The 24692-nt window shown below is 46.5% G+C and overlaps 8 protein-coding genes across 8 annotated transcripts; 3 read left to right on the top strand and 5 right to left on the bottom strand.

Annotated features, from left to right (window-relative positions):
* Positions 1-2100: 2100 nt before the first annotated feature.
* N7479_009238 (uncharacterized protein) lies at positions 2101-5038 on the bottom strand (the record flags this gene model as incomplete). Its single annotated transcript, XM_057256931.1, has 9 exons — positions 2101-2183; positions 2236-2463; positions 2531-3294; positions 3347-3438; positions 3508-3959; positions 4284-4580; positions 4636-4668; positions 4844-4889; positions 4952-5038. 9 exons carry the CDS (start codon positions 5036-5038, stop codon positions 2101-2103), a joined length of 2082 nt encoding a protein of 693 aa, XP_057104389.1.
* Positions 5039-7364: 2326 nt separating this feature from the next.
* N7479_009237 (FAD-dependent oxidoreductase) lies at positions 7365-8700 on the top strand (the record flags this gene model as incomplete). Its single annotated transcript, XM_057256930.1, has 3 exons — positions 7365-7934; positions 7991-8297; positions 8351-8700. The coding sequence occupies 3 exons, from the start codon at positions 7365-7367 to the stop codon at positions 8698-8700; spliced, it is 1227 nt and encodes a 408-aa protein (XP_057104388.1).
* A 584-nt stretch (positions 8701-9284) lies between these two features.
* On the bottom strand, positions 9285-10765 carry N7479_009236 (FAD-binding oxidoreductase; the record flags this gene model as incomplete). Its single annotated transcript, XM_057256929.1, has 4 exons — positions 9285-9380; positions 9451-9515; positions 9572-10559; positions 10613-10765. The coding sequence occupies 4 exons, from the start codon at positions 10763-10765 to the stop codon at positions 9285-9287; spliced, it is 1302 nt and encodes a 433-aa protein (XP_057104387.1).
* A 114-nt stretch (positions 10766-10879) lies between these two features.
* On the bottom strand, positions 10880-11303 carry N7479_009235 (D-lactate dehydrogenase; the record flags this gene model as incomplete). The annotated part of the gene is made up of 2 exons (XM_057256928.1): positions 10880-10976; positions 11032-11303. 2 exons carry the CDS (start codon positions 11301-11303, stop codon positions 10880-10882), a joined length of 369 nt encoding a protein of 122 aa, XP_057104386.1.
* Positions 11304-12181: 878 nt separating this feature from the next.
* Positions 12182-14014, bottom strand: N7479_009234 (uncharacterized protein; the record flags this gene model as incomplete). The annotated part of the gene is made up of 5 exons (XM_057256927.1): positions 12182-12799; positions 12856-13223; positions 13273-13448; positions 13510-13782; positions 13839-14014. The coding sequence occupies 5 exons, from the start codon at positions 14012-14014 to the stop codon at positions 12182-12184; spliced, it is 1611 nt and encodes a 536-aa protein (XP_057104385.1).
* A 1840-nt stretch (positions 14015-15854) lies between these two features.
* N7479_009233 (uncharacterized protein) lies at positions 15855-18167 on the top strand (the record flags this gene model as incomplete). The annotated part of the gene is made up of 4 exons (XM_057256926.1): positions 15855-15930; positions 15993-16061; positions 16116-16169; positions 16219-18167. 4 exons carry the CDS (start codon positions 15855-15857, stop codon positions 18165-18167), a joined length of 2148 nt encoding a protein of 715 aa, XP_057104384.1.
* Positions 18168-18821: 654 nt separating this feature from the next.
* Positions 18822-22917, bottom strand: N7479_009232 (CLH domain-containing protein; the record flags this gene model as incomplete). Its single annotated transcript, XM_057256925.1, has 5 exons — positions 18822-19105; positions 19184-21456; positions 21508-22469; positions 22518-22544; positions 22606-22917. The coding sequence occupies 5 exons, from the start codon at positions 22915-22917 to the stop codon at positions 18822-18824; spliced, it is 3858 nt and encodes a 1285-aa protein (XP_057104383.1).
* A 215-nt stretch (positions 22918-23132) lies between these two features.
* On the top strand, positions 23133-24495 carry N7479_009231 (RMD1 family protein; the record flags this gene model as incomplete). The annotated part of the gene is made up of 2 exons (XM_057256924.1): positions 23133-23462; positions 23521-24495. 2 exons carry the CDS (start codon positions 23133-23135, stop codon positions 24493-24495), a joined length of 1305 nt encoding a protein of 434 aa, XP_057104382.1.
* Between the last annotated feature and the right edge of the window lie 197 nt (positions 24496-24692).

Below are 24692 nucleotides of genomic sequence, written 5' to 3'. Positions count from 1 at the left end.
CACGTCCCTGAATTAGCGGCGGATACAAATTAAATCTATGGAAACCCTATCGAGATCGTCTATGTACCTTGTTAAATTCTTGTTTAAATCTGCTTGGGTTGTATATGTATATCTCGATAGACCAATCATGCTTACAATGTATATTGGATAGATCGGGGTGTAGTATACAGAATAAAGGGAATATCCTTGAAGAACTGATTAAGTCTTAATGCAATTTATAGCATGATAATCTAAACTTTTACTGTTTAAAGGACTATAGATGGATAGCTGCAGATGTTGAACATCACTTCCACTAGAAGATATGCAATCGGCCTTTTGACTGAGATTCTTGCCTTGTTGCACAAGAATGTAGGTGTGGTGTGGTGGAGGCTTTAGGTATGATTGCAGTTAGAGATGATCACTGTAGTGGCAACTATATGTACAACATATGTAGTGAAGAAAGTTAGAGACAGAGTCATGTGTTGAAGAGGGAATGTATAATATACAACGTCCCTAAAATTAGAAAGGTGTACTCCGTACCGCAGCTGCAATATGCCTATATAGTACATTACTTGCCATATATATTGTACAGTACATGTATTTTGTGGGCTATTTACCTATATAGGTATTTAGCTGCATTACATAATAATGTTCTTCACTGCTCAGGTGACTTCCAAGGTCCTACTACAACCTACTCCGTACATGTTCCATAAATTCAGCATTGCAAACGACATAGAACATAACACAAAATACGTCCTACATGCATTCGGATAACTAAATCTCCGACATGCACACGCAAGCCATATGACATCATATTACAGTTCTAGGGAGCGGGGGCCAATATAAAAATGTAATATAAAAATTAATTTCTATTTTCTATGCGGGTCGTCCCGTTACGTGACCGTTCCTTCGGGTATACAGTGTACCATTTGCCGGATGTTTTGAAAATACTTACGTGTATGCACACTAGTATTTTTCGGTTCGGAGCCGAAATGGTACCTTTTCTCCAGATGGTTTCCCAACGTCGAAATTTCGGTTGCCACTTTCAACAGATGTGCGGGTGGGCTGTTCTTTCCTTTTTGCCGGCAAATATACCCCCGGCTGAAACTTTAATCGGTAGTTGTCAGTTTTCATATTTGGATCCGGTTAGCCGCTGCTTATAGGAACGTGCTTTATACATAGGTGTCTACAGTATATAGATGTCATATTTATACATCTTATGAACATATGTAGTAGTTGGAAAGTCCTTCGAGACTTGGTTGAAATGAATTTGTCTTGTGACATTTAGTCTACATGGATCTTTTTGAGATAGTCTTTCAAAGATCAACAGTTTAGGAATGTTTTCATGTGGTGTGGCACTAGAGCTTAGAGCTTCGAAGTTTCTAGTCATATGAAATATTTTCTTGTGTCAAAAGACAGTCATGAGATGGAATATCTCTTGAGAGAATTCATTATAAGACAGTGCCACCTGAGAAATTTGCCATCCACTAGGAGAGGGCTCAGTACATTTGTTGAAAAGTTTCAAAATATCACGAGTTTGATTGAAGGCAATCTACAATTCTTTTGGGTGTTATTTGCCACTGCGTTCTTTGTTGCTTGCTAGGTCTGGCATAAGCCTCTGCCCATATATCTAATCTCGAGTATAGTACCAATATCAATATTGCTGACATTGTTCTGTTCATTGCCTGCTGCCAGGTCTGTTGATTGAGCCTTAGGAAGAATTGTTGGCATCACTCATGCTGAGGTTCATCGGTTGTGGAAATCTCCTCGATCATTGTTTTGACCTAGTTAGTAGGATATTGGTGCATTGGTTGGTTGAATTGACCACCTACGAACCAAATAATAGAGCTTGCTGTGACTTGGCCTACGCCACAGCTGGAATACAAGCTTCATTGAACGTAGGCCACATCAGTCTTGGTAAATTTTGCAAAATGTTTCTCAGTGTCCCTGGGTTGGGCCAATTTCTTTCCTGCGCTCATTTATATCAATGGAGACCATACTCGCATCGCTCCCGGTTACTATGAAGACCGAGTCCAAACGAAGTAATCTTCCTACTATTAGGCGTCGAGTGATATGGGCTGGAGGGGGATTCCACCCCTTCGCTTCTCATTGTGTCGTAATTCAATCGGCATCACCAACCGAAGCGAGTTGTAAATCATAAGCGCATGCGAGTTTCTCAAACAACCGAGCAATCCGGGGTGTAACTGCAATAGGTTAGCTTGACGAGCAAATAACATGATGATGGTCATAACCTACCTCCCCAGACCCATATATCGTCGTAGAACTGCTTCCACATTCGTAGTATGCCTGCAGAAAGTGACTCTTGTTCGTCGGAAACATGCTCCATGTCCACCAAAAGGTCTGTTGCCGTCTTCAGAAGCTCTGATTCTGCAGGATTAGCATCCTCGTGTCGCTTTTGGCGGAGTTGGATTTTCTGGATGCAACTGCTTATGAATATTGCTGGCGCTAGGGTTAGGTCACGTTCTGTACGAGAGTGTGGCTTTGTGACAATAGCCAGCTGTATTTGGGCAGTAAAGACATGCGTACTTACCACAATCAATGCCAACCAGGGCATGCTCGACGCCCCAGTTGAAAGCAGCAGTTTTGCGCAACAGGAATGCGTCAGATTTGAGAATCGTCATAATACCGTCGAAGGTCACACAAGCGGTCTTTGCGGAAGCTGCGTGCCACTTCGAATTTTGAGCAACATAGTCTTTAACCGCCGCCGCCATATCTTCCTCGTCATCACTCAGCAAGACCATACGGTCAAGCCCACCTACACCAGTGAGTACCCGGATGTGGATCCCCCGGAGCATGGTCAGGCTATTGAATAAAATGGGACCTTCGGTCTCATTCCATGTCGATTCATTCACAGCTCGGGCATTAGAAATCATTACGTAACATCGCGAAAGAGCTGTCTCAATCCGTGAGGTGAGCAAGTCTTGAACGCCCTCGGCAGGATGCGGGTTTAGCCCAAATCCTGTCAACGTTTGGGCACTCTGTATCAGGTGCCATGTGTGTATGGATATGGCATGCATGATGACAGCCACAGCACACGGCGACAACTGATCCGACACGAGCCCTATTTCTGGAGATCCTCCGTGCAATATCTGGGAAACTGCACTTCGCACACTTGGCAGTGGATCTCGTGTTCTAGCTTGCGTGATGAGCATCCAGTCAAGCTCTGTTGGTGCATGCCATAGTTCATCATCATCTGGTAGATCGACATCATATTCCTGGGCGATGGAAATAACGGGAGGAACGCGAAAGGCGGTGTATAGAATATCACTAATCATAAGGATTGCATGAAGAACCCTGGGGACAGTCAGATGGTGCTCCTGGGCGTATTTTCGCTCAGCAAACTGACCGCTTTTTGGATTCTCTTTCGATCCATTGATTCCAAGACACATAAGCCTGCCATGAATCACGATATAGATAGGATGCTAAGATGCGATATTCCTGGAGAAATTAGCAAAGTGCATACTACGTGAAGTTTTCGGAGCTCCTACGCAAGCAAGAACTACATACAAGCTTGTCAGCGTGCACTGTAGTATAGGATTGAAAAGACTTACAACCAATCCCATCGATCGCCTTTCGACTAAACGCTGATTGTCCACCAATCGCAGCGACAAACACAAGCAAGACTCGTGTCTGCAGCTCCCAAAGGGGTTTCGGGGAGGTCGTGGTTTGCCTGGTCGACGACCTGGTAGCGTTCGCTTCGAATGATGGAGTCGCTGCGCCGCCATCTCTCTTTACGCAGAGCATATCAAGAGCTCTCTCTGCCATGCAAATTAAGAATGCCGATAGTTTACGGTCCAGTCGATACAGTGCCCCGATTGCGCATATGACGAGGATGAGAGGGCTCGCCATCTGGTTGAGGTTTAAGGTATGTGGGTGAAAGAGGACATAATGGATGTGGAATCGCTCGAAATACCCACGCACGCAATTTTGAATCACAGCCGCAGACGGGACAGCCGTGGCTATACTTGCATCAAAGCCTATATTCAGCAAATTGGATATTATATTCCGTCGCATGTCTTCCGTGAACATAACAGGCTTAGTTCTTGGACGGTCAGGTATGACCACAGTAGGAAGGCCGACATGCAGAGCGTCGGGTTGAATGTTCATGTTCTCTAGGGGTGGGGAAAGCTCTTGAAGAAAAGCAGGCGCTTCCCGGCCCGCGTTATTCAAATGAAATGAGTTTTAAGGGCGTCGGTCAAATCCACCGGTAATGTCAAACGGCGGAGAAATACCAAAAAGTGCCCAGTAGGGCCCCGTTTCGTCCTGAGCTTCGCTCAACTCACACCCGGGGATTGCGCTCCATGGCTGCGAGGGATTCAGCTCGGAGGCTTGAAGTGTTTTCTCAAACATATCATACTCTTTGGCCGCCGTGGAAGTATCAGGCAGGAATTGCTGGGAAGTTTCTCTCTGGTCATTTTGGCCACCAATGGAGGTTAATTCATCGATTAGAATCGTATCTAAGCAAGGCTGGGGGGTAGGTAATGCGGCAGGAGGTGCTGTCAGGATGCCACAGTGGCTTTGATTTGACGAAGCAGGTTGGGGTGGCGATGTGATCTCTGGGCTGGAAGATGAAGGCGACCCTAATTTATAATCGGTCAGTTACCCGCTCAAACAGTGGGGTAGCGAAGCACTCACCTTCCACTATATCATCCGTTCCTAGGGCGGGGTCTGTGATAGGGTCTATCGCGGAAGGCACATTTTTCTTTCTACGGCAAGCTCCCTTTGTGTATTCGTCCTTGTGAATTGTTTTTTCATGCCGTAATACCAAGTCCCTTTTTCTCGCGATTAGTTATATTTTGCTGTGCATATATCGGGCATCCGGCATCCGGCATCCGGTACTTACCGGCGGGCGTATTTTCGACGACAGTATCGACAAGAAAATGGCTTCTCTAACGTATCTAGTGGTATAGGGGTTAGGAGATATAAGAAGAATATATATGAGTGGACTCACGGCTGCGCTCGTGTCGGATACGATGTTCACTTCGGGTAAAGGATTTCGAGCACATGGGACAAGGATATCTTCGTTTTGATTGGGCATGATCTGGAGACGGGGGTGGCATAATGATTACATTCATGAAGCCTCCAGAGTTGTACATATGGTGTATAGCAGAAGAAAGATCCATGATCCTGGGGAAGGAGCTTAATCTTTCTCCGCGGCTATTTAATGAACGTCCAAGATTGTTTTGCGGGGGAGATTTATCCGATTGGTTGTCCCTGCATCCACTGCCTTCATGGATAAACATCCCTGGACGTTCCGCGATGTTGTCTATAAATTTAGCATGTGAGAATATTGTCAACCTTCTCCATTACCATGCTTTGAGAGGGACTGCTATGTGCCATCTTCTTTTAACGGAGTGAGCTAGGACTGCAGTGGTCACCCTATTCGAGTTTGAGGCTACCAACTAAGCATGGTCAGCCTTCCTGGGAGACGTAAGCGAACCATCTCTCCAGCTGAAGCAATTAAAGCTCCATACAGAATTAGAAAAAGGGTCCGGTTTATATGGACCTAATAACATGCATAGCTACGAAAAGTACAAGTTTTGGTTCTTTGGTTCTATTATATTGCTCTCCATCTACCCCTTTCAAAATTGGATCTCATAAAATATTTCTGTTTGGGTATTTATCAAAAAAGTTTCATCTATTGACTTCATGAATCCTCTCCAATGTGGCGGGGTGTATAAATCCTCTCCTTCAAAACCGCCACATCCCCACTAGATTCCCTACGTTTACCCCACATGCTGTGCGCTCCCCTTGAGCTTTCCCCTATGTCTCTATGCCTTGAGAAAATTGGATTTACAAATATGCATACATATATATTTGCATACATAGGTATCATGCTGGACGTACCAAGTCCATTTTCTCCGCCACGTGAACGATATCTAGACGTTAAGACTTCGTGAAATTCCCCCACATCAAGGTGGGGAAGGAACCACTTTCAAGCTCTTTTTGAAATTATTACAGTAACTTAGCATAGAAGAACAATAAGAAATAAAGTGCAAGTTTACAGCAGTATATTCATATCGCATATCACATTTTGGCTCTGTGTTTGGGAATCAGAGCAATTCCCCGTAGACACATTATGGCCTTCCCGAGATCACGAAAACACACCTGTTCAGTCTGTCAAAGGACTTTCAAGCGATTCAGCCACTGCATTCGTCACAAAAAAACTCGTTAGTCTTGTCAGCGCTTGAAGAAACTGAAGCTGACTAGTAGAAATCAGACACGAAAGAAAGACCATTCAAATGTGCCGGTTGCCCTAAGCGCTATTCCAGACTGTATGTATCTACTCTACCCACCCTCCGGTTATATCCATTGTGAAAAATGAGTTAGCGGCATACCTATACCTAGTTAGTTGTGAAGTGCTGACCAATGACCATTAACTAGAGATGCCTTACAGCGGCATGAGAAATTTGACCACGATGGAGAGCCACAACAACAGCCTGATCCAAAGCCTGACATTCATCCGCTGAATATTCCAATGCACTCCACCTCCTCTTTCTATGCCAATACATTCCCACTCATCTCTGAATTCAGCGCACCCACAGAAATAGTGCGACCAGGTGCTCGATTGTATCGTCCCTTGTCGCCGCCAAGGAATCCAACATTCGATATATCGTGCACTATGGATCATCCTGCCACAATCTCCGCCTATGATCGCCTCCTTCAATGTGAAGCCTTTTTCCCATCCGTCGGCTCCAAACCAGCCATTTTCGGAACAATTGGGGAACCTACGGGTGCCTTTTTCGGTTGCAGCCAACCCCATGACAGTCTCTCTCCCTTATTATCATCACCCATGGCGTCGCATGGTTCGATCTTACAAGGAAATTCAGAAGCACCTGACTCAGATGGAGTTTCCTTCCCGCTCATGAAAATGTTTGATCCATTGTTAGATCCGTGGAGCACGCGGCAAGAGGCTGTTCAATCCTACATGGCTGAAATTGGATCTGTGCCAGAATATCATGTTCATACTTGGACGCAAAAATCCAACTTTGAGGGGCATAGCTTTGGAAATAGACGCGATGATTGCATTGGGTATATATGAAATCCGGAAACTAGGAACTATCAAGCTCTTTTTCTGTCTCACATTTCTACAATCGTAATCGAAGCCTACTGTGTAGTTGTTTGTTGGTTTGACCGAGTAAAACCGAAATGAAATAGAGAAATAGCTTAATTCAGCAAGTTTCGCCAAACCCCATATGAAAAAAGTGGAGAGAAATTCCAATGTGGGGTAATTCATCATAGCCAGATAGTGATACTATGGAGGGGTCCTCATAAATACATAATATAAACTCCCTTGTATATGCCCAGATACGAGTCAAAGCTGCTTCGCACAGAAAAATCAATCGGATTTCGTCGAGTTCCAAATGACCAATCCATTCGTGATTATTGTAGGGGGCGGTCCCAGTGGGATCCTCCTGGCTCTCCTTTTGGGAAAGCAAGGTATCTCTGTGCAATTGCTTGAAGCTGCAGAGAAATTTGACGATCGTCCACGGGCTACCCACTACGGCCCTACTGCTGTACGGGAACTACAGAGAGCGGGTGTTTTTGAGGATATGAAAGCCAAGGGTGGCTTCTTTCCTTCGGGGGTATCCTGGCGCAAGCTTCATGGGGAGACCCTGGCTATGATTCCTGGGCCAACAGGAGAGGAAAAACACCCTATGATCTGCCTTCCTCTAAACAAACTGCATGAGGTACTAGAGGGACATCTCAAGAATTACCCTGATATTGAGGTGCTTTTCAATAATAAGGTTGTTTCTGTCGGTCAGGATGAATCTACCTCTTGGGTTATTGTGGAAACTCCTGAGGGAAAGAAGACTTTGAATGCGCAGTACATTGTGGGGTGTGATGGTGCTAGTAGCATAGTCCGCCGGTCTCTGTTTACCAATGCTGGCTTTGACGGATTCACTTGGGAAGAGCAGCTTGTGGCGACAAATGTGAGGTATCTACTCCTCAATAAATTAGATCATCAGTTCTGATTATCTGGAATTAGGTTTATTATCCATTCGAGAAACATGGAGTCGACATTGACTCGACTTTCATCATTCATCCCGAACATTACCATATGATCGCGCGGATCACCGACGATGGCTTGTGGCGCGTAACTTACGGCGAACTGCCAGGCTTAACGCCAGAGCAGTTGAAGGAAAGACAACCCATGAAGTTTAAGACCATGCTACCAGGCCATCCTAATCCGGAGGACTACAAGCTCGCCAACTTCAGTCCTTATAAAGTTCATCAACGAATTGCCACCAAGATGCGGGTTGGTCGTATACTGTTGGCTTCCGATGCAGCTCATTGTATGTCTCCTATAGTCAAGATTTAAAATTACATGATAATAACTGGTGCACAGTGTGCAACCCCTTCGGTGGTCTTGGTCTGACTGGGGGGATCGTCGATATCGGGGGGCTATATGACTGTCTCTTTGGAGTATACAGTGGACAAGCTGATGAGAGCATCTTGACACTTTATGACGAAGTACGGCGGGAAAAGTACAACAAAATCATCAACCCAATCTCCAGCGAGAACCTTCGACGTGTCTTTGACCAAGACCCCGATACGATCATGCAGAGGGACGGGTTCCTTCAACTCGTCAAAAAGGCCGAGACGGATTCTGCAACGCGAGATATACTTAGACAGGGTGCATTTTCAATTGAGTACGACTTTACTCAGCATTATCACTCTGCGAAGACAAATTTGTAATTGACGGGATATTTTGCTACCAATGGGCTGTACTTGTACCTAGTGTGGAAAATCTGAGCTAGCCTATAGTAAATAATCAATCAATGAAATTCACTCAAATAATGCTTCAATCAAGTCTGCGTCTTTCACTAGGAATTATTTTATCAGAATAGGCCAGCTATCAAGGCCCGTAGCATAAGAGAGCCATGAGAGATACTTTGCTACTAGGCGCTAATCACATCAACATGTAGTAGTAGCCCTTGCTGGTCAAAGTTCAAACAAGTTCAGAACCCCCTGGTGGACTGTATCACCAAGCCTGTAGAGCTTCCACGGCAAGGGAATTAGTATCTCTCCATAATTTCTGATCAGGTATATTAAGATTTGAATGTTTAAAAAAAAAATGTGTGACAACCGAACATGTGATATGCCTTGCTGAAACGAAAATGCCAGCACATTCGAAGATTACCGTTTTCTATATGAGTATGACGGAATATGATAAAAGGGTAATAAAGAAATGAAGTGAGATAATTTGGACACTAAAATAGTGAGAATTGACTTGACTGGCTAGAAATAACTTGTGCTATCAATGTAGTATATATCAGGACTCAAAGAAGGCCCCGGAGCTTATCGTTTCGTCGGAACCGACGACCCCAAATCCCCTGCTTGCCTGGAGAGAGAATGCTTTTAGGGTCGATAGAATCCTAATAGCATAATATTAGACCCGTAGACTGATTGGCAAATGATTATATATTCCGAGACTTAATGACATACCTTCAGGTGTTCCACAAAGCGACGATAAGCGTAATTGTTGAAGTCGTAGAAATCAGCCACAGCATCTGAAAATTAGGTCAGTAACCATTACTTCAAGTTGGCTTTCCTTTCGCTGTCTTACCCATGAAATTCAAATGCGTTCGATAGGCACTGTAGCCTCGGGATTTAGCCTCCTTGAGCAGTCCACGGAAAATCTCCTTCATGGATACGCGGTGGGTGAGATTAGCTTTGTCGAAGGTCATGAAGTTGACAAAGATGACATGGCGCTCGTGCATGAAGAAATCACAGAAAAGATCAAAGCCATTGTCCTCGCAGATTTTTTGTGAAAGTTTCACCCACTCCAGAACGGCTTTTCCTGAGCTCGGAATGATAGGAGAATAGTCAATATGACCAGCAACACCACCACCCTTCTCAGGGAGTCTGAATTTGATCATGGGCAAGCTCCATAATGAGGGAACGCCCACGAATAATCCACCTTCCTCGGGTGGCACATCCTCTGCTTTCAGAGGCTTTCCATCTTTACCGCTGAATACCTTGCTCTGGAAACGAGCTGTCGGAAGGCGTTCAGCAGCGAGACGTTTGATTGCCTGCACATGGCCTTCCACCACCTCAAGTGGACCATAAAGACCAAACTTTCCATTCCAAAATCCCACATCTAGTTCTTTCTGCAACTCACGAAGACGCCAAAGAGGGATTGGGCCTTGTCCAGACCAGGCCTTTTCCCGCGTCCCTGTCATTGCAACAAATTCTGTCAGAGATGAGACGTAGAAGGTATTGGGGACAACGCCGTTCTGGCGTAACTTGTTGAAGAGATCAACGAGCTGTTCCACGTCCTCCAAATTTGGCAAGTCGATCGTGCATGATGCGTACGCAGGTGGTTGAGGATATAACCAAATTCCCATTTTAGTGACAATTCCAAGGTTACTCTGAAGGAAAAGGCCTTCAATTGATGGACCAAAAGAGAACTTGGACAGGTGAGCTGCTTTTGAATTTGAAATCCCGAATTGGCCAGTTCTGACAACGTCTCCATTTGCCAGGACAACCTCCAATCCACTGATGTTCTGGTGGTGGGTTGCGGTTGGGGTGAAACCGGTGCCTCGATCGAGTGTCTATAGCAATTTTTAGATATCTTTTTCTCTGTATCATTCGGAAGAGACTTTACATTTCCCACGACACTACCCCAGCCAAGAGATGGGACACTAGGCCATACAGATAGCTTATTCTCAACACAGTAGTTGTAAAGATCGGTGAAAGTCACACCAGGCTCCACCACAGCATATGAAAACTCTTCGTTGACTTCGATGATGTGGTTCATCCGGTGTAGATCTACTGCAACAGACCCTGACACCCGAGGCGCTGGTCCACCATATATAATCATTGCATGAGCACCCACCAATCGACGTGTTACTACAGACTAAAGAATCTTGACTTACCCAAGGTTTTTTCCCCGCGAAAATGTCCACAATGGAATAGTGTACTTATTGGCGACTTTCAAAATTGATTGAAGTTCCTCGACTGATCGAGGGCTGTGTGAAATTGTTAATGATATGCAGACTGGGGGCCAGAGCAGAACCAACTCACAGTACAGCCGCGCTCGCAACTTTCCGCTCCGACTCATTGTCCTCGTACAGCTCATATGGATCGACGTAGTCCGATATGGCATCGCCAACTATGACTCCATCGGGACCAAGCGCACGTACAAATTCTTCAATAGCAAGCTTGAAGTCAGCATGTGTTACGCCTGGTGGCAGCACCTGCTTCAATGGCCGAGTCAAAGATCCTTGAAACACTGCTCGGTGAGTTTCCTGATACTCGGGATCCTGGTAGCGAATCGGTAGTTTGGTTGAAGCCATGTCGTCTGGCGATGATGGAGGTCTTGGTTCAAAGTTGACGTTTGAAATGTACGCGCTCTGAGGAGCCTGCTATAAATAAAGAGAAATCAGCCATGTATTGTCGGTACTATTCCTCTTGTTTACCAGTTCAATAGTCGCATTACCCGGTTTATTCTACCCCACATCCAGTATCCCCCGAATTTCCCCACATTTGACATATCGCCACATTGTTTCTGCGACTAGTATAAGCTGAAAATGTTTGGTGCAATGGACAGATTTAGCTCCGGCTAACTAGTCAGTGGGTCGGGGTTCCTGAGGTCCCTCAGGGATGACAAATTGTTGAGCCTACAAGGTGCAAGGCTAGAAAAAAAGGAGACCTCATGAGAAAAGTTCTATTGTGTAAAGGAGAAATCCCAGAACTAGTATCTATTTTTTAGCTATCCTAGGTTGGTCTGATCTACCAGACGATCACACGCATCTCCCCGGAAACCCCGCAGTTGATCTTGAGCTGTCCCATTGTTAACGGCTCCACTATTCGAAATACTTGGTCAATATCGGCTCTCATTCTCCCCTGCGTAGTTGCCCTCTAGACTAGTGTATTTAATATAGAGCTTAACTACGAAGGGAGTTAGGCCGTGTGTTGGGCCGAGTATATATAAAGGCGGAATCTTAGGAGCCGCATACTTTGGTCATTCGACTATGTATAAATTATAAGCTTTTCGCCAATATAGACATGTCAAATATTTCCTACAGGGATTTAAAAACTATCAAGCGGGGAGATGAATAGTATCTGGGGTAATATATTATATCTAGCTCCCTCGAAGGTGCACCCGGAACTATCGATCTCCACACTTTCTTGGGAAGCTCTCACATTCCAAATTGTGATTCGAGTCCGATCATCAATTGCCTATCATGAATGAATCCCATGCATCAGACAGTTTGGTCAAATAAATGGTCTGGGAAAGCTGGAAGATGGTCTGTCGTCTTTCAGTTCTCTCATTGGGGCCTGTGGTAGTGTCGACTCTAGCCGTGACTTTTTCGAGGTCTTTCGAGCCATATACTCTGGCATTAAGCTCCTCCGCAGCAAAGTCAAACACAGGCCATGGAGCTTTGCCATTTGCAAATCTGATTAGATCTTTTCCGAAAATGACAGCTGTCTGGCGCTGGCCTTCAGTCAAAGCCTCATTGTAGTTTTGGAACAGGTAGGCAACATCCAAGATGTGATTGGCATAGCCTTTCCACGGGCCATCCCATGTGTTGGGTTCATTGAAAAAGTACATGAATGCATTTCCATCCCAGCCATGGGCGTAAACTAAGACCGGAGCGAGGAAGTTGATGTCATTACCAAACTTCAAGATGTTCGCCAGGGTATCTTCTTTGGGATCAGTTTCGGTGATTCCGTAAGCTTGGAGTATCAATGCCGCGCTATCAGCGTCTAGAGATCGTTCAATGGAGTCTTTGAATTGTTGGAAGATGCCCGGCTTGATAGAACCAAGCATTGTAAGAAGAATACTCCCCTAATTAATGTCAGCATCAGTATTTTTTGGTATTGTTTGAAGATTGGAAGACTCACATCCATCTGGCAATCTCCAATCATGATCTCCTTGCACCAAGACTTTCCTGGGTGCGTGGTGCCCTCAGACTGGCCAAGATAAAGCTCTTCAAAGTTGTTAGTTGGCAGGTTGAGATCCCCACCAGAGCTAGGTATAAAAGCCATGTCAGGGACCAAAGATGCCAAAATCTTTTCCGCCGGCAAGGCCTCCAATGCTTTGACACGACCTTCGGCTGGCAAATCTTGAAGGTTCAACAATTGTAAAGATTGTCCATATGTTTGCTCATTTACAATCTCTGGTACTGGTTTTATCAGAAGATTTGTGCCTCCCATGCTGACAAGTCTCGTAAACAACGGGACCTTGGAATGTAGGTGATGAGTTCCGGAAACTGTGAGAGGCATTAGATATAGTTCATAAGCTTATGATAGTATACATACCGCCACCGGCGCTTTCTCCAACGAAGGTGACATTGTTGGGATCTCCGCCAAAGCCAGCAATATATTTCTGTATCCAAAGAAGCGCAATTTGTTGGTCATGAAGACCATTATTCTGACCCCCTCCGAACTTAGCTAGCTCGGCAGAGTGGAGAAATCCGAATGGACCAAGTCGATAGCTAGAAGTTGACATACATGAGCCACTTTATCTGATTGATCAAAGAATCGTTATAAACGTACTTGATATTGATACCAATTATTGGGCTTCCTTCCTCAATAGAGAGGTCCACGAGACGGCGGAAGTTATATTCTGGCCAGGCATTTGACCCGATCGAAAATCCACCACCATGGACGAATACCACGACTGGAAGATTAGCTGAAATTGTTTTAGGAGCAGTAATGTTCAGATTCAAGCAGTCTTTCTCGGACTGTTCAATATGAGGCCGAGGGAGAGATTGCTGAATAAGCGAAAATTCCATTTCAATTCCATCGGCTGGCGATGGTGATGCGGGACTTCAGACAAATATTAGTACACATTCACAGGTCGAAATCACATGTATTCTTGATACCCTAGTTTCGTAGCATCCACGATATCGCTTTTATCCCCATGGTATAGGATCGGCGGAGAAAACTTTCCTTCCAAAGTTCCGTATTTCACTCCAAGGAACTCTACAGTCGAGTCGTGTTCTTGTCCACGGAACTCGCCAAGTAGGGGATGGTGAAGAACATAGTGAGCAACTGTCATTTTGGCTTCAATATCTTTCAGGCCGTATATACTAGGATCAAGTAATTTTATTACAAAAAAAGGGGGAATGTATTCGCGGCGACTTTCCGCCCTTTATAAATGGACTCAGATTGGAGTGGGGTATATCTTGTTCATCTGAAATTGCACGGCCACAGTCAAGACCAAGTGTATGTCTATTATCTCACCTCCTTGATTATCGCTGAGAGATGTCTATATTTTCATCCAGAGTCATTCCACCCGGAAGTGGTTTTCATTTACCCCACCAATTATGGAGAAGTTGGGACAGTGAAGAGCTCTCCCCACATTGGTAAATGACCATATATATCTACCCCACATGCAGGGCTATAGCCACTTCCGTTTCCACACAGATTTGGACTGTTCATTCCCTTGTATTAAAGGAAATTGGGCCCAGCTTCGGAGAAATTCGCATGGGGAAGAAAATTTACTCCAGGTTTTCTATTGCCTCTTTTAACATAATAGAGTTATGAAAAGTTGGGGGAAATCCGGGCGATCCCTATTTGAAGACCCTTGTCCATCCTTGACTACAGAGTAGCTGGCTATGAAGATGGCTGACTAGTTGTACAATATACAATTTGAGACGGATTATATTTACTGGGACTCTGATCAGCATTTGTCACTTTTAAAGTGGGTATTTAGATCTGACTAGGCAGGGAAACATACTTTGTGTCTATAATAACTAGAGGTTGCACTTAATCTGGATGTCACTTGATATCTTATGAGGTTTAAATGAGACATGTATCCATGATCCATGGATTGTATGATTATGCCGTTCCAATTTCGCCTGATAAAATCGTGCTCTAAGTCGTGTCACCATTTCCCCTGACAGTATTAACATATATCATCATCTGCGCTAATATAGGGCTAATGTTTAAGTTGAAATAAGAATCCAGTCTAGACTTACTGATAATCAATAAATTCGAGGCTCAAGTGACATCCTTCTGCACTTGACCTTCTTGTAGTGTCCTATATTTAGGTTGTCATGCCAAATGATAATTCATCGTTGTTACTTCCAAGGCAATGAAAGTTAACATCCCTGCAATGTTTTTCAATGTTTTGCTACTTTGTCTTATATTCAAACTTCATTCGAGACCATGGCCTGACCATTATAGCAAACAGAGCTATGCCTGTTTGCCTTTCTGCTCTTGTTAATGTGGCACGTTGACTATTTTCTGTGATACCCCAGCCTCTTAATAGAAAAAGTTCTGTTCTTCCGATAATCCTAAGGGGGCTGGTTTTAACCTGGTCCATCTGTCAAAGCCAGACACGGAGTTCTTTTGTAGTCCACGGCATGATTTTTCTAAATGAAAACCCCCCGATGTTAGGCAAAGGGCCCTTTTTTTTTAGCATCCACCTCAGTTGATGAACTAGATTTAGACTGTCTCACTCATGTTGCACCCCTATAGTTACCGATGCACCCATCTTAAGGTTCTATTCGAGTCGTACATAGAGGTGTGCTCAAATTAGATATCCCAGGGCGTACTTCTCAAGTATCTTCACTATAGCTGTGAGCGGAAGTCGTGACTTCCTTGTACATTTGCCTCACTTGGGCAAATATGGAAGGCACGTATATAATCAGAAACCAGGGGCAAGTGCTGGTCGTCACGGGCAATCAGCACTGGAGGGTTCCTTCCTCAACACGCTCTCACTTTATTTACTATTTCTTCCCTTCGACTCCCCTTTTTTTTTCTCTTCTTTCTTTCTTCCTCCACCTCACGCTCGCTTCCTTTTTTCCACTTTGACCTTCGTTTTTCATCGATTGCTTGGTTATTCTATCAAGTCATCACTTTACATTCGTTCACAAACCTCTGTCCTCGCCAAGATGGCAACTTGGACGCGTTTCAAGTTGCTTCTGGTCATGGTCACCACTCTGGTGACCATCGTTGCTGCCTCGGCTGGTATGTCTCATGGCCCATAACTGGCTGTATTATGATCACTCACTAACCTTGTCGCCAAACAGAATGCCACGACATCGAGACGGTCTTCCTTCAGGACCCCCGTACTGGAGAGCAGTACGAGTTTGGAGAGAGTAAGTCACGACCTGGGTCTACCTTAAAATATCCCATTACTGATCAATTTCCAGTTAATGTTTTGCCTCGGGCCTTGTTCGGTCGTGCTGTCCACGCTGCGGAACTGAGTAAGTCGAGTCTCTCGACTTTTCACGCCAAAATCTAACTTGATACTAGTCACCGTCACCGTCACACACACTACTTGCGGTCACGAAGCAACCACAACGGTCACCACTGATGTTCCGTGCACCACGTCTCTCACCACTGAGTCTACTACTCCGGTCCCCGCTCAGGTCACTCCCCCTGCACCTGGAGTTTCTCAGTCTACTGTGCCAACTACCTCCTCGACCTTGGTGCCTGTCACCAGTCAGACTTCTGTGTCTAGCGTCCCCCAGGTGTCTACTCAGTCATCTATTCCGGCCTCCACAGAGACTTCTGTATCCGGCACTCCTAAGGTGTCTACTCAGTCTACTGTTCCGGTCACCATCCAGACTTCTATTACCAGCACTCCTGGGGCGACCCCCCAATCATCTGTGCCTACCAATCCTCACAGTTCTGTTCCTGGAACTATTGAGGTGACTACCTACTCGTCTGTGCCTGTTGTCCCTCACAGTTCTGTCCCCAGCGCTACCAAGGTGACCACCAATTCTTCTGTACCCGGTACAACGCAGACTTCTGTACCTGGCACCACTTTTGTGACCAGCAAGTCTTCCGTACCTAGAACCGCTGAGACCCCAGTGCCAAGTACTACTGAGGTTCCTACTGGAAGTAGCTCTGTGACCAATACTGGATCTTCCACGGTTACTGCCACTGCCACCGAGTCAATTTCTTCATCTTACCCTAATACTACCAGCGTGGCTCCTGTTCCTGCTACCTCTGCTGAGGATCACACCAGTTCCACGGTTTCTGGTACTGTCACTAAGGTGACAACAAGTCTCAATGCTACCAGCGTGGTTCCTGTTCCTGCCACCACTGCTGTGGACCACACCACGTCTACGAGTCCTGGCACGGTTACCGAAGTGACTACCGAGACGATCTCTTCGCCTTGCCCTTCCCCCTCTGAGGTGACTACTGAGTCAATTACATCTTCTCGTCCTACCAAGGTGGTTCCTGTCCCTGGTACTACTGGAATTGCTTACACGAACTCAACTGTTCCTCAAGCTCCTAGCACTGTGTCTATTGTGCCTAGTGGTTACATATCTCCTCACGCCAACTCAACTGAGCTGGCTCCTACTCCAGTGACCACTGAAATCACTATCACCGTTGAGATTTCTTGCACCGAGAGCACCAAGTGTGTCAGTACCAAGGTTCTTACCACCAGCACCCTGCCAGTCTTGAAGACAACTGCTCCGGCTGTCACTCCACAGGCCACTACAACCACTGTTCCCGCTCCTGTCTCAGTCTCCACTGATCTGATCACTGTCACGGTCGACATTCCTTGCACCGAGGCCACCAAATGCATCAGTACCAAGGTTTATACCGCCACCCCTACGGAGACTACTACCATCTCTGTGACTCCAATCCCGGCTACAGTTCCTGTTCTGCAGACCATCACAGAAGTGGTGACTACCGTGATCCAGCCGACTGTTCCTGGTGCCCCTCCCCAGGAGATAACCAAGACTGTGACTACTGTCATTCAGCCTACTGCTCCTGTCCCCGTTCCGCATACTAGCACTGAGCTTGTGACCACTGTCATCCGGCCAACTGTTCCTGGTGCCCCTCCCCAGGAGACCACCAAGCTTGTCACTACTATTATCCAGCCGTCTGTTCCTGCTCCAGTTCCGCAGGCTCCCACTCACGAGGTGACTACTGAGATCAACCCAACTGAGTTGGTCCCACTTCCACATGCTACCACTGTCGAGGCTACTACTCTGGTCAAGGTTCCGGCTCCTCCTACTGAACAGGGTACTACAACCGAGCCCAAGATTTCAGTTGTGCCTCCTCAGCAGCTTACCCACACCCAGAAGGATACTGTCCCACCATCTCCTCACAGTACTTCTTCCAGTGGCACAATCTCCCCTTCTCCTATTTTCAACGGTGCCAACACCGCTGGAATCACGGACTGTGGTCTCTTTGCCATGAGCATTTTGATTATGTTCTCTCACATCTTTCACATGATTATGTGAGAATGCCACACACACTCTTACCGTGTTAGGAGGCAAGTCTAGCCATCTTCTGATGTAGCAAGGATAGCACTTGATGCGATGATGGTGTTCATGATGGAATTTCAGGAACCCATGGTTGTTATGGGTGGTCGGTTATTTCTTATGGGATGCAACTGGTTCCCCTTAATTTTGCAAATTTTATCAGTGACTCATATTCTAGTTGAAGCATAGCTTTTCTAATTTCAGAAATGTTCACTATTGGTTATGTCTAAGTGATGGATAAACCTTGGAAGAGATTAAAGTATCTTGTAATCCGTAGTCTGCAACTGAAAAGAAATCCAAGGACACAAGAGCCGACCGAATAGTGGTTTCGGGTAGTTATATTTCGACTACTAAACAAATACTACTACCTAGGTGCAAATAAACAGAACGTAATACGTATGTAGTGAGTAGCCAAAGCATTAAACATAACACACATCTTTATCACATGAACAATGGCCAGTGTGACAACCTCACAGGATGGATGAACGCTCATATCCCCAACAAATGGGTACAGTAGCTTGGCTAAAAGCCAGGGTATCTCAGAGAAACAAGGAGAATGCATAGGTATGTGCACATGGAGTATACACACAGGACAGACGTGAATGGGTACAGATGTCCCTACCCCAACAGAGTTCAAACTTCAACCTCACCACCAAGGGATTCAATATCTCTCGTCACAGCACAGATCCGACATCCATCGCCGATCTTGTCTCGCAGTATTCTTGCCGTCGTGACTTTGGGGCCAATGGTGCGAGACGCGGTGGGAGATCGAGTCTCGTCCACTGGAGACATAGCTCGGGGTGTAAGATCTGCAGATCTATCACGGCTATTCGTGCCGGATTGTTGCGGTGTATCTGGGTGCAAGTGAGATAGATGGAAGATATGGCCACAAGCAAAGGCCACGAGGATTTCTCGCTCTATGGCAGGGGTATCATTAGCATTTTTCTTCCGAGGATAAAATATGGAATGGGGTTAGGGTTGGGTCAAAATCATACCGTTTTCCCGGAAAGCAGCGTTACAACCACCGCATCTTCCCTTTCCAGGAGCTTCGAATTTCCTCGCGCCACTGGATTTGGATATTTGATCTTGAGCTTGGGTCTTCGCTGTCGGTGTCTTATTGAGATCTTCCTCTGGGTCCTCAATCAAATCGAACTTGATTCCCCGCCGCTGACCTTTGCGCAATGAGTCCATCCCAAGTGCAACTTCACTTTGCATAACCCTAGCCGCGCCTTGGCTGATACTAGCCTGCAGATCATGTTCGCGGATCAAGCGAGTGAGGCCCTCTCTTAGTCCTTCGATCTCCAGCCCGCTCGGGATCCGACGCACAAGCTTTATCGGGTCGATGGCCGTTCCGGCCTCAACAAGAAGACCATGGATGAACTTTGGCTTGTCCATAGAGTAATCAAGCAGATCCTCCCACAGATCGGGATCCTCCTGCGATTTTGCAAATGAAATGGCCTGTGAAACATCTTTCAAATCTGATAGAATTAGGTTCAAGGCTCGCTTCGTCTGGCCCATCTTGGACAAGAGGAAAATCAGCTCCGGTGTGAATTTATGGTCTTCGCAGATGGAGGTGGCTTTCTCGAATGAATAAGATATGCTTGTTTGGAGGAACTCCATCAGTAGAGGCCGGTCGTAGTCGGCAAATACCTCAACAGCCGTATCGGCAAAGTTATCAATCAGGGCTTTGCCTTCATCGGCAGCAAGTTTGCTAGCTGCATCTCGAGCATAAACTCCACGTCCTCTTCTGGGCTTAGAGGCGTCGTGCGGTAATGATTCGCCTCGCCAAAGCGCACGGAGATAGAAATAAAGGAACAGGAACCGGTTTGCGGCGATTAACTGTGATACCACTGTATCTGGGGGAACAATTCCCGTGTATGCTTCGCTAACAAGGAGTCGTGTCGGCTCAGATGTCAACTCCTCCAGTTCAGATTTCGTGGCTGACTTCATTTGCTCTTTGGAAACGCGAATCATAATGAAGGCCGGTATATCATCAGTCACTGCGTCGAGCAAGCGGTGCTCCCGAACCAAAGTCATAGCAGCATCTCCATCTTGCAATCGAATATAGCAGCGCAAGGCTTCACGGTAATGCCCTCCTACCAGGAACAACTTGGCGAGGCAATCTGTGAGGATTCGCCACTCCTCAGACCCGGCGCGCACTGGTGCGGATTTCACCTGTGTTTCGATGGCTTCTGTAACCACATTCGCATCAAACAAATCGGACGGCCATGTTTCGATCAGTTCTTTGAATTTGGCCAAGTCTCGTGACACATAGTGAGTGAGAATGACTTCGTAAATCTGAGAAGACAACGATGGATTTAAGTCAACCGGGATGTGGGAAGTGATCTCGTCGATTTTATCTTTTTTGATAAAGGTCCATGCCCAGTGCTCCCATCGCGGGGCATTACGGATGACTTTGCCACAAATATTTGCAGCGTCAATCCACTTCTCTTCGCTGACAAGTTGGTTGATCCAAAGCTCCCCAAGGCGAGCCTTTTCTTGTTCGGCAGCAGAAACTTTTGTCCGTCCAGCCGTCATGATAGACGATCGATCATCAGCAAAAAATTCACCTAAACTGGTTTGGGATCTTCCTGCAAGCTCAGAAACAGCTTCAGTTACGTCGGGTATCGACCCCGCAGCCTCAGGATGCTTATCCACGAGATTCCATGCGTCCTCGTACTGGCCTTGAGAGTCAAGCCAGGACAAACGGTCGGCAAGATCCCTTTTGACTGCAACAACACAATCATATGGACTGTGGACAAAGATCTTGGCGCCAGGAGCACCTGAAACCTCCTGCACCTCCTTCGGGAGGGCATCCTCGGCCGCGCGAAGTTTTGATATGAAAGAGGGAGGAACTTTAGCAGACCCCTTGTCGCCACTACTTGTGGTACTGCGAATGCTGGCACCAGAGCTGAATAGCCGCGCGGAGTACATAGTAGCATCCAAAAGTCCATACCCAAGAGCTCCCAAGGCACCACGCTGGACGACTTGTCCCTCTGGAGTCTTCCACGGAGGCAAGACACTTAGATGATAATCAGACGCCGAGAGACCTTCAAACCGATTAATTGAAAGTGTATCAGCGCTAATTTCTTCCTTAGTTTCAATGTCAATGACACGAAGTTCAGGCTCCAGGCCCTTTTTTCGATTGCGGGTCCCACTTCCTCTTCCATTACTTGTAGCTTCACCTTCAGTTTCCATATAGGCGAGAATGACAAGAAGACGAGGCGTATACAATGAGATGCCAGATACCACGCAATCTGTTCGTAATCTATGTTCAAGTTAGCGATGAGCGATTCAATCCATGAGAATTCCGGCTTACATTGTAACAACCTCTGCAGAGCCCAATTTCTCGCCTTTGGATGTTTTGCTTGCCCTGTCGTGGTAGACATCAATAACCCAGACAGTCCCTCCCCAGCCGACGACAAGCTTTTCCACTTTCTCGGCGGGTAAGGTCGACTGTATCTCCGGACTTGCTTGATTGTCATTTGGATCGAGATTATCCCGACTGTCTAAAGCAGACTGGTCAATCCATTCTGCGCGTGCTTTCCAAACACCGGCCATTTCATCCCAGCCGGGACGATTTGGACGATCAATATGGCTGATTCGTTTCCAGGCAAATTCTGTCTCTGAAGAATCCAGATGCAAATTTGACCGCATAATCTTGATGCCTTCCTCGTTGACCCAGGCGACGTATTTTCCGGAAAGTGACCATTTAATTGTGCTTATAGTCCCCTCACCGCTGTGGATAATTGTATCTTTTCCACTATTAGATGCCAGGCCCATGGATCCAAGCCAACTTGACGCTGTGGCGGCCGCGCCCCCCATTGTTGTAGAGTTCGAGGTCGCTCCAATACGACCGCCAGTCGTCAGGACCAATTCGCCCGCTCGGCCACCAGACAGGTATGACCGATCACTTTTGTACTCTGGAGACAAAGCAATAGACTGAACCGGGCGGCCAAAATTGCGCAATAGCACATCCTTGGGGTCTACCAGCGACGAGACGCAAACATGGCCATCGATTGAGGAGGTTCCGATGTAAATTGAGTTCGATGGTATGGAAGGGACGCTTGAATAATTACCCAGTTTTCCATGGCCACGGATACTGCCGGTAGTACTAGATGATCGCGTGGATGGTCTATATTCTTCCACGGTCTGCTTGCTGAAGGTATCTTTGAGGTTCGGGAGAGGAGGTGGAAATGGCGATATCGATATTGAGGTGACACTTGCTGAGTGTGCATGGTATACACGGAGGGATTGTAGATGCGGCAAGGACATAACATGCTTGACAATGTCAGCTCATATGTCTGCGCACTGGTGTGGCTAACTTACGATGTTCCCGTTGTGTGTCCCAACGATCTAGGCATATCGTTAGCTCATTATATAGTATATATTCCATTGATAATTTGAAAATGCGTACCATTTTATCTCCTGCTACAAGAAACGAGCTTGTCGCATCCCCATTGCGATATACTGATCCCAAGTGTTTCGTCAGGTATGCGTACTTGAGGCGGGGCTCCTCGTCCTCCTCGTCCGAGTCATCCTCTTCCTCAACCTCCCCCTCTTCTTCTCCATCGTCACTGCTACTAGAGTTGTGGTCATTGTATCGTTGGTGTCTATCTTGGGCGTCTTGAGTCGTGTCTGTAGGTGATGTGGTTCGTATGGGGGTGTCGTGCTTGGGAGTGCTCTGAACGGCACTTTCGTCCGGCGGTGTCGCGCCAGGCGCGTCCATGGCGAATCCCTCTCAGCACCTACAGCTCCCAAACTGGTTGAAGTGGAATGCGACAAGCTGGAAACGGTATTCTGTGGTTCTACAGATGAGCCGGGGTAGGTCAGGGCCCCGAGCTTGGTTCCATGACTAAGCGGGGTATCGGGCCGCGGGCTGCAAAACGATGTCATAGACCGAGCCACTGATCCCAGGAGCTTTTTGTTTCTCGGACACACACAATGTTTGCCAGACCATACGTCTGCTTGAGCTGCAAGCGACCAGTATTACGGCTTTCTACGCGGCCGCAGACCCAATACCTCCATGCCTCTTCTCCATTGGCACTTCCTCGACGAAAGGATTTCTTCTCATCCAATGCCCACTTGAAACAAAAACAGAACGGCGATGAACCAATTGAGTTCTCTTCTGATTCTCAGAAGCAACGTCGACGGGGCCCTAGATTACCAGCAGCTCCCACTTCATTGCGGCGAGTAGCGGTAGAGGCACAGAGGTCGAAGGATGGCATTCTCTCCAAGGTGCTCCTCAAAGAGCAGGGGCTATATCGGACTAAGGTGGGCATAACTGGAATTTCCTATAATTTTCTTCTACTGATTATTTTTGCGTCTCTAGACAGTGACCGCCTACGCCGTAGCCGAGCAATTCAACATCCGCCAAGTCAGAGATATTTTACAAGAACGAGGATATGAACCGGATCCATTGGAAACAGGACTCTTCCCGCAAGTCGTTCATGTTCAGATACCGTTAGACTCCATACAGCGCATGACGAATCCCTCTAGCACAGATCTACCATCCGACGAAGTGGGCGATTTATTTGTGTTTCCCTCCGGTACAGTGGTAGCGTGGTCACTTCCAGAAGGATTCACGTCGTTCCTGGCAACACGAACTCTCTTACCTGCAGCAGAAGGTGCCCATGTGGATGACTTGGAAACCGAGGATCTGGAATTCGTGGAGGACCCGAAGCGGGAGAACAGTGTGATCAAAGGGGACACAATTATACTAGGGACCAACTCTGGTCACGGAGATGCAGAGAGATCACCAACGGCGCAACAGTCCGTCAACACGGTGTTGACCAAGGTTGCATTTTCGTCAGGTCTCGCTCGAAGTACGAAGTTGGCCGTTCTCGAGAGCCTTCTTTCGAACTATTTTGAATCGACTCGGCCAATTCCGACTCTGCTATCACAGGGATCCCGTCTTCCTTTTACACGGGACTTTATCCTCCGCAAGACAGGGCAGTTACTAAGTGTCCGAGCGCAGCTCAATCTTTACTCAGAGCTCACAGATTCCCTTCCTGATATCTTTTGGGACAGCCGACACGAGCTCGGCTTGGAGGGATACTACGAGCAGGCTGGCAGAGCTTTAGACGTTGGAATTCGCATCAAACTACTGAACGAGAAGATGGACTATGCGCAAGAGATCGCAAGTGTACTTCGGGAGCGCCTTAGCGAAACACATGGTCTCCGGCTCGAATGGATTATCATTCTGCTCATTGCCGTTGAGGTTGGCTTTGAAGTACTACGTTTATGGAAAGAAAGAGTACACGAACAGAATGAGGCGCTTAAAGAGGCACGCAAGCAGGAGGCCTAGAGTCACCTGAGCCTAGAAATAACAGGTACAAGCTCGGTGAGATCATTTTTCCTACTGTGACCAACTATGATACCCCTCCACTCCTGAATATAACCATATTACGCCGAATGACCATTTTCAACTTTAAACGAGTGCAAACTAAAACATGGCTGCTGTCGTGCAAGTCAGCAAAACCCGGATGACCCCTGGGACCTTAT

This window comes from Penicillium vulpinum (genome assembly GCF_028829585.1).
Source record: "Penicillium vulpinum strain IBT 29486 chromosome Unknown utg000004l_segment0_segment0, whole genome shotgun sequence".
NCBI classification, from domain to species: Eukaryota; Fungi; Ascomycota; class Eurotiomycetes; order Eurotiales; family Aspergillaceae; genus Penicillium; species Penicillium vulpinum.
This window is presented reverse-complemented; position numbering and strand designations above follow the sequence as displayed.